At 39.7% G+C, this 14318-nt stretch overlaps 1 gene segment (V, D, J or C); it reads left to right on the forward strand.

Moving 5' to 3' along the window:
* The first annotated feature begins 210 nt into the window (after positions 1 to 210).
* LOC114007115 (T cell receptor alpha variable 24-like) lies at positions 211 to 1184 on the forward strand. The segment is given in 2 exon segments: positions 211 to 582; positions 742 to 1184. Coding segments are annotated over 2 exon segments (495 nt in total).
* The last annotated feature ends 13134 nt before the right edge of the window (positions 1185 to 14318 follow it).

Raw genomic sequence — 14318 nt, forward strand, 5'->3', positions numbered from 1 at the left:
GTGCGTGCGTGCCCAAGATCCCGAGAGGAGAATGGAGCAGAAGGGATTGTGGCCTGACCATCCCCTCTGGGGGGTGATTTCTCGCTTTCTGTCTCTCTGTCTCTGTCTGTCTGGTGAACGCATGCGCCCTATAGCAAAAACCTCTCCAAAAAAAAAAAAACACTCATCTAACTGCACACAGGCCTCAAATCATAACAGGCTGAAGAAATGGAGGAGAAGAGATTGCAGCACCTACCTGTTGGGAAGGGGTGCTTTCTCCCTCTCCCTCTGCCCCTCTGTACCTTTCTGGTGAGTGCACCCACCCTTTGGCAAGGTTAAAAAAAAGACAAAAATAGTCTCTGGTTTCTGTTTGTGAACCATGCGGAAACTGAATCTAGGGTAGAACTGGTTGGTGTGTTTCTAGGACATTTACAGGAGCTCATCTCTGATTGGCTGGGCAACCAGATGCAGAATCTTTTATTCTGAAGTAGAATATTCCACAGATCTAGGCTGCAAAAGACTTCTGTGTCAAGGATACTTCAGCTGGATAAATGGAGAATCATTTGGCAGCCTCATTGCTAATCCTGTGGATTCATTTTGGCCGTAAGTTCAGGGGTTGCTGAAGACATTCACAGTCTGGTCCGGACGAGAAAGGAGGAATATACAGTAGGGCACTCCTAGGGTTTATTTGGGGGTCTAAGAAGGAACTGAAAACTCTATAGAGAGACCAATTTCCATATGTGACTGTGTCTTTCTAAACAGGAGTGAGCAGCGTACCGAATGTGGCACAGAGTCCTCGGTCACTTCATGTTCAGGAGGGAGAGAGCACCAACTTCACCTGCAGCTTCCCTTCCAGTTCTTTCTACAGCTTACACTGGTACAGACAGGAACCTGCAAAAAGTCCCAAGATTCTGTTTGTAATATCTGCAAATGGGGATGAAAAGCAGGAAGGACGAGTGAAAGTCACTCTAAATACGAAGGAGGGTTACAGCTTCTTGTACATCAAGGAATCCCAGCCTGAAGACTCAGCCTCTTACCTCTGTGCCTTGACACAGTGCTTCTCAGGCACCTGCAGCCCATACCCGAAGCCGTGGCTGGTGCTGCTCTGCTCCCAGCGTCAACAAAGAGCCATATGTGCAGAGGAAAGGGCAAATTCAGTGAATTACAGGGTTTCAGTAATTGAGGGACTATGCAGACGTACATGAATAAATATTCTAATAATTGTAGCTCTCTGTTCAGCTGGGCTGTTCCTACTCACTGCATCCCCAACTCCTACCAATACACTAACCATAGCATTGAGTCAGATCCTTGCCGCCTCTTTTGACAAGATTCTTAATAGATAGTTACTCAGGGTTATCACAGTGAATCTAGGTAAGCAAAATAACATTGAACTCTTGTTACATCCCCAAATCTAGTTCTTCCATTGAGTTTTCTCATGTGTGAATGGAGCATGCGAACATGCCACTGCTCACACATCTGGACTGGTATTACTCATGTTTCACAAAAGAACAGATGCTGCTGCTTCATTCTATCCACCGAGGATTTTGTTTCTTGTTTAGATCAACTATTACGAACATCTCCTTTTCATTTCCTTTCATATGTGACTATTTGCCTTTTGAAAAAATCACTGTGACATGTTAAAGGACCACCAGTAGGGAAATGTGGTCAATCCCCCAGACTCTACTGTGATACTGAGTAAGTAACAACTCTACTTTCTGTTGTGTGTCTTTTTTTTTTTTTCATTTGTAATCTAGGAATATGAAGCTGATTATTAGGCATCTGCTCCTTTTTCAGATTTCCAAGCAATCTACCAATTAAGACCCCATGAGTACCAGGCGTGAGTTTAAGCCACCAGGTCCGGGACGTGAACAGCATTTGACTACATGGAAGTCCAGTGACATAGCCATTACGTCAACTGCTGGTCCCTGTCCAACTTCTTAAATTATGTTGCTATTGCCCTTTCTTTGTGGATTTTCTGTTTTGAAAAGTCTCTTTATTGTCATTATCATATGTCTAGAAAATATCTTATTATTATTTTTTACAAGAATTACTTACTTAATTTTATTTATTCATTCATTTATTTTAAGTTGACCAGAGAGAGACATACAAAGAGAGAAAGGAAGAAAGCAAGCCACCAGGTCCAGGACTCAGACTGTGGTCAGCCATGTGGGAGTGTCCAGTGTCTTAACCACTACACACCTGCTGGCCCCATATCTTACATATTTTTAAAATTACAGTCCATTCTCTTAACCACTACAAACCTCTGGCCCCCTATCTTACATATTTTTAAAAATTACATTAAATTACAAATAAATACCTCAGGCTGGAGCCACTGGAGAGACTTATCCGTGAAACTCTTTGTTCCAAAAGAATTCAGAAATTTGGAATGAATTTATTCACCCATTAGACTGAATGGTTGAATCTCTTACATTATTTAAATGTGTGTAGAACTTGAGTGTGTAGCACAGGGTTGAGTGAGGAGAAGCTAAGGTTCATTGTACACTAACCTTGGTGGGATAAAATAGCACAAAATAGAGCCATCATTGTTCTAGCTGCAATCAACAAAGATTAATAAAGATCAGTGGGAAAAAATGTTAATGTTCTTAGCAATGATCTTGTGGCTTTAGCAAACTCTGGTAAAAATAAATGGCACAGAGAAAAGGCAAGGAGAAAGCCTGGTTCATTTGTGCATTGCTGAAACACAACGCTTCACATCTTCTACATGTCATTAATAGTGCACCTCACTACACCATGACCGTGCTTGAAATTGGCCTATTGGGAACCAGCAGTTAGTGTAATGCTATGTTGCTGGACTCCCACGTAGTCGACCACGGTTGGTGTCCTGGACCCGGTGGCTTAAAACTCACGCGGGGCGCGTGTGCGTGCGTGCCCAAGATCCCGAGAGGAGAATGGAGGAGAAGGGATTGTGGCCTGACCATCCCCTCTGGGGGGTGATTTCTTGTTTTCTGTCTCTAATGTCTCTCTCTGCCTATCTGGCAAGCGCACGCGCCCTATAGCGAAAATCTCTCCAAAAAAAGAAAAGAAACTGGCCTATGACTCCAATTTCCTGGGTTCTCTGCCAGGATATGAAGGAATCAAAGTCTTCCCACACACATAATGAAATCTGAGATACAGAGGCACATAATCTGGAAAATCTGCTTTCATAAACGTGAAGACAATGTGGCTCTAGATGGCAGAATTGTTATTTAAAAATCCTTATCTTATCAAAGCCGTGTATAACCAAGGATATATGAACTGAACTTTTTCCATCTCTTTAGGTTCTAAAATTGATCTGAAATTAAAAATTGTTAAATTTTGATTTTTCATAGATACTTAGACATGTTCTTGTAAATAGCACCCACTCCTTTCACTTTTTAATTTGGTCCTATAGAGTGAGAAGAAAGAGTTAAATAGAAAGATAATGTTGAATAAAACAATAGTTACATATCCTTGTCTATCATAGGGCCTCAACTTAAGCATTCAAGCATGAGTTTCTGTGGCAGCCCAGGGCTCTTGTCCCATCCTAACATTGTCACCTGTCAGCGTGCTGGAGCTGAAATACTAGGACGATGTTAGAAAAGAGGTTTTTTATTCCCACTGATTTCTCACCAGTTCTCAACAAGATTATTCTTCACGGGACGTCAGCGCCGTTGGGGTTTGCTGCATAACAAACCACCCCAAAACTCGTGACTAAAAGCAACTACCATTTCTCTTCGTCATAGCACTTCAGCTCCTCTGGGCCCTGACTGTCTGAAATCCCCCAGATGGCTCGCTTCCATTTCTGGAGCTTTGTGGGGAGTGCCTGGAATCCCAGGCTCTGCTGAAGCACTGGCATGGCTGGGCTCTTCTCTCACTCTCAGGCCTGTCCATGTCCACAGCAAAGACATGCCTGGAGCCTCTAGGAGAGGCAAGAAAGGACATTCCCTGGAAGAGTCGGAGGGAGCCTGGCTCCGCTAACACCTTGATTTTAGATTTCTGGCCCCCCGGACTGTAAGAGAGTACATGTTAGCATTTTAAGTTGTCAACTTTGTGATGCTTTGTTAGGGCAGCCCTAGGAAAACTGTGCGGTCTCCTAAAGGTAACGATTAAATAGCTACAACCAACTTTTGATTACTTGCATGTATGGAAGGGCACGTGGCTAAGTAATGCCATTTGATTGTTCTTTGGCACATTTCAAGTTCGAATCCTCACACTTTAGGCATGCAAACACACACTTTTACTTACCATTCAACATTTGACAATCCAACATTTTTAGAGTTGTTAGAGTAGTTCTGAGGATGTGTTCATGAACACTATATCAGGGAGAACTTTGCAACACATAAGCAAACAGAAACAATTTCTTATTCTCATAGACACTGCATTCTAGAGCAGCATGGTCCAGGGGGAACTTTCAGAGGAGCAGAAATGGTCTACACTGCACTGTCTTGTAGATACCAGTCATATACAGCTACTGAGCACTCAGAATGTGATCAGTAGGAATGTGAAAGTAAATGTTAAATTAGATTTCTTTTATGTTTAAGTATATCTGTGTGGCTAATAGCCACCAGACAGGACAGCACTCACACAGGGTACTTTCCATGTACAGGAGGCCACCTCCAGTCATTGACAGGTGGTTGTAAGGCAGGAAGTGAGTCCTGTATCAAGTACAAATACCTAATATTTTCACCTTACACCCTTTCAATTAATTACTCTAGAAGTGTAACAACCAGAATAAATCAGATAAACTAGGAGGTTATTCTATCCCACGGCTTATTTTAAGGAAGCCTCCCTACCGGAATTCCTATCTGACAGAAAAGACTTTTTTTTCTGATTATGTTAATGTGCTCTTCCTCCTATGCTGACATGTGTAAAAGTAATATAATAGAACAGTAGATCTGAACTCTAAGCTAAATGATTTACAAAGGAAATCTGGATACAAAAGAGAATATGTATGTTTCTAACAACCATTTTTCGGTAACAATAGTTTAACAATAAACTATGAGTCCTTTGCAAATGTATTACAATGACTATGACCTAATGTGTTCCATTAGTAGGTGTAAAAACACATACTACTGTGTAGTTGGCAAATCTTCATACATTTTTGCATGGAAAAACATAGAAAGATTCATAATCACTTTTCCAACAACCCAATACACAAATTACAATATAATGCTTGATGACAGTAAAAATACAAAATGGGACTTTCTATATTCTTCAATTGTCCTCTTTTTAAACTACAGAATTTAGTGGCTAGACGGTGGTGTGGTGGTTAAGGTGGTAAACTCCCACATGGCTGACCATGGTTCAAGACCCCTACTGGTAGGTTGAAAATCACCCCACATGTGTGTTCATGTGTGCTCAAAACCCCAAGAGGAGACTGGAGAAGAGATTGTGGTGTGGCCATTCTTCCTTTGGGAGTGAGTTCTCACTTTCTCTCCCTTTTCCTTCTCTCTGTTCCTCTCCAGCAAGTGCACAGTACCTGCACCCAATGGCAAAAACTTAAACAAACAAACAAAAAAAGGACTTCAGAATCCATTTATTTGTTTAGAGAGAGATTTTTGTTATCGAGATTTTGCTTTTTGTTATATTCATGTTCTCACTGAGTAGACACACAAAGAGATAGAAAGTGAGAAATCACTCCCCAGCATGAACGGCCATGCCACAATCCCTTCTCCATTCTCCTCTCAGGATTTTGGGCACACATGCACATATACCTTGCATGTATTTTAAGCTTCCAGATCCAGGACTCGAACCATGATCAACTACATTGGAGTCCTGCAACATAACCATTATTCCATCTGCTGATTCCTCATTTATTTTTTATTTTTAGGTTTTTTTTTTGCCATAAGGTGCATGCACTCACCAGAGGAATGAGAAATCAACCCGCAGGAGAACAGACATGCCACAATACCTTCTTCTCTATTCTCCTCTTGGAATGCACATCCAGGAAGTCAGCATGAGTTTTGAGCAACCAGGTTCAGGACTTGAACCATAGTCAGCCATGTGGGAGTCTAGCACCTTAACCACCAAGCCACCTGCTGACCACCAGAATCCATTTCTAAAAGGCAAATTCTTCCTCTCCAAACAATATCAGTATCAGTAAACTCTTTTTCTCTAGTCTAGACATAAATACATAGCACCTAAATTAAAATAAACTTTTAAAGAATGTATTCTCTTATTCTCTCTCTCTCTCTCTCTCTCTGTGTGTGTGTGTGTGTGTGTGTATTTTATTTGCAGGTAGGTTCATGTACTTATTGAGGGTAGAGGGATAGTGGAGAGAGAGAGGAGAGAGAGAAAATGAGAAAGCACCCCATGTAAGGGATGGTCACTGCATAATCCCTTCTCCATTGCTCCCTCCTTTTGGGATTTTGGAAACACACACACACACACACACACACACACACACACACAAACACAAACACATACACAAACACACACAGTGTGTATTCCAAGCTGTAGGGCCCAGGACTCAAATTGCACAGTCAGCCATTCCCAGTGTATAATCTAGCTACCTTAACCACTACACCACCTGCTGGACAGCTAAAAACTCATTCTTAAATTGTCAGTGTGAGTCAAAGTCACTGGGAGGCAGCATCTACAGACACTCCTCTGAAGTGGGTAAAATCATTTGATTGGCTGCCTCAAATTGCAATCACTTTTTCCCCCATTCTTTGCAAAACATATACAGCTACTTTCCAAAATAGGCCACAGCTATTTCTCTGGATCTGGAAGACATTTGTGCAAGGTGAAGCCACTTAGGAGCAGTGAGAGGCAGCAATTCTTTCTGAAGAGGAAGGAGAGGGAAATGCTTCTCTTCATGCCAGTGTTGATCTTATGGATGCAATCCTCACGTGAGTTTGAGAGCTCCTTGCTGCTTTCAGAAAATCTAGCATAGTATAAAACTATCTTCAGGCAGAAAATCAACTTTTTGTTTGAAAAACAAGAATTAAAGGACAGAGAGAAGGAAAATGGAGGGAGGAAAGGAGGAAAACATAGATAAAAAGGGAAGAATAACCAAGAAAATGAGAAAGACCCTCATAGTAAATAAGGATCTAATCTGATTTTGTCTGATGCCTCCCACTCTCTTTTTGAACAGAAGTGAATGGACAACAGGTAAACCAAATTCCACAGTTCCTGCACATCCAGGAAGGAGAAGACTTCACTGCATATTGCAATTCCTCAAGCACTTTAAACAACTTACAGTGGTATATGCAGAAGCCAGGGGAAAGACCTGTCCTTTTGGTGATGTTAGCGAGAGGTGGAGAAGTGAAGAAGCATGACAGACTGATGGCTAGTTTTGGAGAAACAAGAAAGAACAGCTCCCTGCACATCGCGGCCACCCAGACCGCAGATGTGGGAACCTATTTCTGCGCAGTACACAGTGCTCACCAAGCACCTGCTGCCTGTCCCCAAACCTTGCCTGGGACCTTAAGAGCATCCCCTTCTCTGCCCTCAGAGCAGAAGCCAGAGAACGCTGAAGTCACAATGCCTGTGAAGAGCTAGTGCCAACTCTTCACCATGGGCAGTAGAAGTACATGTATAAATTTGCTTTATAAAGTAAGAATTCAGTGTATATATTTCCTGAAATTCTAATATAAATTTTCTTCTACACAGATGTCTCAGGGAATTCCAGTTGTCCCAGGAAAGAATTAGTGGATTTTGACAAATTTTGGTGCAACTAGTCATTGAAAGGGTCTGAGTGCTTCTTTAAGTAGTGCCAGGCTAAAGGGTGTACAAACACAAGAGATGGGTGTGAATGCAAGATGTAGTGAGTGTGGAGGAGTGGGGTCTGGGGAAGGACATTTGGAGGAGGGATACAAAGACAGCATTGTTGAGACAGGGAGGTAGTGTTGTTATATTTTGATCAACTGGACCGGGGAGAAATGTTCATATATTGAAATGATCACCTTGTAAGCTAAAAAATGTGATTGAATGTATTAAAAAAATTTTAAAAATAAAATTAAAAAGATAATAATATGATTATTATCTTTATTTCTGTTATATGGTGTATTATGTTTATGATTTTGTATATGTTGTATCACCCTTGCACCCTAGAATAAAGCCTACCTGGTCATGAAAAAAAAAAAAAGTAGTGCCAAAAGTTTCCAAACCATCTTTTTAATGTTTTAGCTCAAGCCAGAGAACGCTGAAGTCACAATGCCTGTGAAGAGCTAGTGCCAACTCTTCACTATGGGCAGTAGAAGTACATGTATAAATTAGCTCTATAAAGTGAGAATTCAGTGTTTATATTTCCTAAAATTCTAATATAAATTTTCTTCTACACAGACGTCACAGAGAATTCTAATTGTCCCAGGAAAGAATTAGTGGATTTTGACAAATTTTGGTGTGGCTAGTCATAGAAAGGGTCTGCGTGCTTCTTTAAGTAGTGCCAAAAGTTTCCAAACCATCTTTTTAATGTTTTAGCTCAACCATGATGTGGCAGATTGAAAAATTAAACATTTTAAAATCATGTAAACAGACTTTAAACCAGTTCACCGCCATCTCTGTGAAACATCACCTCATCTGCCTCAGTGTATGGCTTTCCAACGTAACATGTCGACTATGTCTGAGGTGACTGCCTCTCCAGAAAACGGAGTGGACAGAACGCTTTTGAAATAAGGATCTCAGGAGACACTGAAAGTTGACTAGAGATTTAGGTATGGTCTTGTCTTTTCTCTGCCAACTGCAATTATGTTTTTCAAGCCTGAATGGCACACAAGTTCTGACAGCCATATTAATTGGTCTAACCATTGAAAAGAAATATTTAGCCATAGACTTCTGAAGTCCAAAATATGTTCATTGATTTGATCTATTATCTTATTCCAAAGGTCTTATAAAGATCTTTATTAATTCAAGTAAGATACTTCCTTCACGACAGAATCTCCAAGCAAAGTTTACACAACTTTTTCATAAAGTATTTTGTAGTCAAATAAATTATTATAATGAGGACCAAACCCATGGCCTGGTGGTTACGCTGAATCCCACAGGGACAACAAGGCAGTTCACATCCTGGACCCATTGGTTTGAAAATACACCAGGTACATTTGGTTGCCTGCCTAAAAGATCAAAAGGATGAAAAAATGGAGGATAAGGGATTGTGACATGACCACATCCCTTCAAGGGGTCCTTACTTGGTTTCTCTCTCTGTCTCTCTTTTTCTCTATCTCTCCATCTCTCTCTGGTAAACATATGTGCCTTTTAGCAATAGTAATGATAACAAAAAGAAATTATTGTTAAATTGTATAACTTACAACTTAATTTAATATGAACAAGACCAGATATAAAAAAGTATTATGCCACATATACCACAAAATAAATGAACATTTGGATAAAGACTATACATGACAAACCACATACTCATACTAATATCATACTCACCGAGGACAAAGTTGAAAGTTTTTTCTCAAAGATCCAGAACAAGAGATGCCACTTCACTTCAACATATTAGGTTGTTGGGAAAGTCATGATTTTTTTTCCACATTTTCCTATGCAAAAAATGTGTCATGCTTTCCCAATGACCCAAGGTTACTGAAAACTTTAGCCAGAACAATTAGACAACAGAAAGAAATAAAAGACATTCAATGAAAGACATGGAAAGGAAGAAACTAAAACTTCCCTGTTTGTGGACATTATGATCTTTTACATAGAAAACCCTAAAGACTCCATCAAAACAAGTTAGAGCTAATTAACAAATGCAATTGAGTTGCAGGATACAAAACTCAACATACAAGTATCAGGAGTGTTTCTATATACTAACAGCAAACTCTCTGAAAAAGAAATCAAGAAAACAACTTACAAACCAATCTACAATAGTTTTACAAATTTATGTACTTAGAAATAAATTTAACCAAGGAGATGAAAGAGTGCTACACTGAAAACTACACATTATTGTCAGAAGAAATGAAGAAGACACAAATGCATGGAAAAATTTTCCATGTCCCATGGATTAGAATTAATAATGTTAAATATCCATAGTACCCTTGAGTCAGCAGATGGCATAGGGGTTATGGGGCTGGACTCCCACATGGTCAAATGTAGTTTGAGTCCCAGACTCGGCAACTTGGAACTCACACTGGGTGTGTGTGCATGCCCAAAATCCTGAGACAAGAACGCATGAGAAGGGAATGTGTCGTGGCCCTCTCCACCCCATCCCTACAGTAGGTCATTTCTCTTTTTTCTGTTTCTTTCTCTTTCTAAGTCTCCAGTGAGTGCACACATCCTATACTAAAAATTTCTGAAAAAAAATAATAACTCATGCTACCCAAATTGATCTACAGAGTCAATGCAATCCCTATCAAAATACTAATTACAGTATTAACAGAAATAGAGAAAAAACAATTCTAAAAGTTGTGTGGAAGTTAAAAAAGCAAACCTAGATAGTCAAATAAATCAATCGACAAAGAACAAAGGTGGAGGCATCACACTCCCTGACTTCAAAATATACATAAAGCTATAAAACCAGACAGCATGGTACTGGCATAAAACCAAACAAATAGACCAATAGAAAAAAACCCATGCAAAGATAGCCGTTTTAGTTCATTCTGTTGTTAATAACAGAAAATATTTGAGTCTGGAAAATTATAAAAGTAAAGATTTATTCTATTCCTACTTTGAAAGTCCAGCGTTCCGAGATCTAGGAGCCACATTGGTAGAAGTCTTGCAGTTGAAGGCAAAAGTAGAGCAGAGTGTTTGTGTCCGTCAGTCTCGTTTCTGTTCTCATTTCTGTCCTCATAAGCTCACTAAGAGTCAACCATGAAGCCCTCACTCTTATTAACTTAACCCTAATCTCACAAAGGCCTCCCCTTTCAACACCATAATCAAATTAATTGTTCACTTTCTTAATCTCATCAAACCAAATCTCAACACATAAGGTTTTGAATGACATTCAACCCATAGCAATAGCCAACATATTTTCAACAGAGGTGCCAAAAACACACAATGGAAGGAAGTCTCTTCACTGAATGGTGTTAGGACAACTGAATATCCAGATGCCGAAGAATAAAACTAGTCCCTAAGTTCATGACATATTAAAAAAATCAACTAAAAATGGATTAAACACTTAAATGTAAGATCCAAAACTATGAAACCACTAGAACACTTCAGAGCTGAGAAGAATCTGAAAAAATCACTAGCTGATTTTAGGTCTATTTTAGGTATGCAGTTCATTTTTTTAGTCACAAGGGGGAGCTGCTTCATCTGCAAACTCAAGTTTTTTTCTGGGAGAGGAAAGCTAAGCTTGGGTTTCCCACTGACATTCTACAAAAAAAAAGAAAAGAAAAGAAAAGAAAAAGAAAAAAGAAAGAAAGAAAAATGACAGATTGTCATCCTCCTTAGATAACTTGTGCTTTATTATCTCTTGCTGAGTATGTTTATGATTTCAGGGCTTGGGGGCCCTAAGGACACTGGCTTAAGTCCCTTCCCAACACCTCCCTTCACACTGCTTTCTCAGGTTCCCTTCTCTAGTCATCTCTTGTCTTCTGTACTCCTTACATTCTTTTTTCTTCCTCCTCTTTATTCCTCCCATGCCCATTTGCTTTCCCTGTTCTCTTTCCTATCTGTTTTAGCGACCTTGGTGCAAAGCAGCCAGAGCAAGTGTAAGAATGAGCATATGAAGGCCATCTTTTTAAGGAGGAAGAGAGTGAGTGTGATTCATATTGTTGGCCACTCTATTAAGAACAGAGAAATTGAGAAACGTCTACCCAGGTGGCTGTTCATGACTCCGGGACCTCCGTAGGAAACCCGAGTTCCATAGGACTTAGCCTTCAGACTCAATGATGTTTGTTTTCCCTTTTCCCCTGAGCATCTCACTTCCTATTTTGAGAATTCACTTCCATTTTCTGGAAGGTATCATAGATGGGGATTTTCATCTACTAACAACACAGAACAGACCACGAGTTTTGGGGATTAAATACTTCCTACAAATTCCTAGGAGCATCAGAAACTTATTTCGTACCTTGAAGGAGAAATGATGGAAGGAAGATTCTGCATGACACCTCCTTCAGACTGATTTTCTTACTTCGGCCAGAGCCACCCGAGAGAACATTAATTTATTTATTTTGAGTGAAAAATTAATTCTCTTAAATTGAGAGAGGTTAGAAAATAGACTTTAAACTTTGTAAATGACTTCAGTGGGCATCCTCTGAATTGGAGATGTCTAGATGATATCCTCACCCTCCCTCTCCAAAAAAAAAACATTCCACACGACAGGTTAGATCACAGCCATCATCTCTGAAGAGCCCTTAGCAGTATTTAAGTTGTAATAAATCTCTGGATGGGGGACCAGCAGTTAGTATAATGGCTATGTCTTTGGACTCCCATGTAGTTGACTGTGATTCATGTCCCAGACCCGGTGGCTTAAACTCATGCCGGGTGTGTGTGTCTGCGTGCCCAAGAAACCGAGAGGAGAATGGAGGAGAAGGGATATAATTTGACAACTGGTCTGTGCATTTGCCTAAGAAATACAAAATTCCACACTATGGGTTAGATTAAGCCATCATCTCTGAAGAGCCCTTAGCAGTATTTAAATTGTAAAAAATCTCAGAATGGATTGAGCTCAGGACCCATTGAATACAGTCTATGTATTATCTTCACATATCTTAGATCTCTGTAATTAAAACCAATGATATCTTTGCATTTTGCCGCACATAAATAGTAACACTGGAGTCTGGGTAGGCACAGAGATAATAATAGGAATGCCCTGTCTATGATCTATGGAACTACATTGATTTGGGAGTCAGGAGCTAATCTGACTTTCTATTGATTTGGGAGTCAGGAACTAATATGACTTTTTTGATCCTGGGAGTCAGGAGCTAATCTGACTTTCTTGATCCCTTAGCAGCTCTCTCTGATGCCAAGTCCACCCAGCCCGACGCCATGGTCTGTGCTGAAGGAGAAACTGTAAACCTGCCTTGCAACCACTCTTCCATCAGTACAAATGAGTATATACACTGGTATCGGCAAGGTCCCAGACAGAGTCCACAGTATCTAATTCACAGTTTACAAAACTCTGTGAGCAACAAAGTGGCATCTCTGACCATCGCAGCAGACAGGAAGTCCAGTACCTTGATCCTGCCTCACGTTACCCTGGGAGACACTGCCGTGTACTACTGCACCGTGAGAACGCACACTGGGACAGACGGGGCTGCACCTGTGCAATATCTCCCTAGTGGCAAGTGCGTGTGTGTGTGGGGGGGAAGGCAGCATATTCAGAACCAAAGATCAATAGGAGTCACAGAGTAATCAGAAAAGAGAACAATGAAGACAAAGGAAAAAGGAAAATGGAAAAGGAAAAGAAGAGAAACATGATGAAGGTCGAAAAGACAAGCCATAAGCATTTTTTGTTGATGTGGCTGAGAAGAATAATGTGGCTGAGAGGGCTAATGAGAATTTTGATGTAGCAATAAAATGAAGAGGCTTATGAACTTGGCATGACTCCTCCTTATGTCAATAAAATGTTTGTTTCAATGTGTTGGTTTTAATTAAAAGAGTGAGGAAAATCAAAATAATTCCATTTGTTGGAAAGACTTCTTTCTTCAGGGTCCGGGGGCAAGTCCAACCAGGGAAATGCATAGTTTTGTTCCAATTAGCAAAATCAAATTGATCTTCTGTGAGAAAAACTTGAAGTATTCTTTGTTGCTAGAACAGAGCATTTTTTTTGTGTATTTGTGTTAGTTTCTTGGGGGGGATGGACAAGAATTAAGTGATTATTAATTTACTCATTTGTCTTGAAGTCAGGCATCTGTAAAGAATTTTCATCATATTTTGATAGTCCACAATCAACATGCAGATTCATTTCATCATAACATTCAGGTAGCACATCAGTGAGAGCCCAAGTGTACATCTCTTTCATTCGATCCTAGGTCCCGCTCGCCTTCTCAGAGAGCATTTTGATGATTTTGATGTACCTTGTACAACATGATAGCTTGTTTTATTTCAATTACATGTATCTTTAATATACTTTTATGCAACCACATACAAATTTATACACACACACAGTTATGTGTTGTATCAAAGTTCACTTCTCTTTAGAAGGTGACTATTTAGTCCTTTGAAAGAGTCCATCATTTAACTATTTACTTCTTTATTGATGGGTATTTTCTCACCATAAGGAATATTGTGTCCTATTTCTTTTTAGATCTACCTTTGTATGTTTGTGGAAGTGTCTAATTATTTCTTTTTTCTTTTAAATTTATTCTTATTAATATTATTTTATATACATTCGATTACTATACATCATTTAACTTGTAGAATTTATCCAATATGAAATATACCTCAGACCAGTCCAGTTAAAAATACATGTTATCAACAGGTAATAAGCCATTTCTGTGTCCCACAAATGTCTTACTTATCAAATTTTCTGC

Source organism: Tupaia chinensis, unplaced genomic scaffold (genome assembly GCF_000334495.1).
Source record: "Tupaia chinensis unplaced genomic scaffold, TupChi_1.0 Scaffold000126_2, whole genome shotgun sequence".
In the NCBI taxonomy this organism is placed as follows: Eukaryota; Metazoa; Chordata; class Mammalia; order Scandentia; family Tupaiidae; genus Tupaia; species Tupaia belangeri.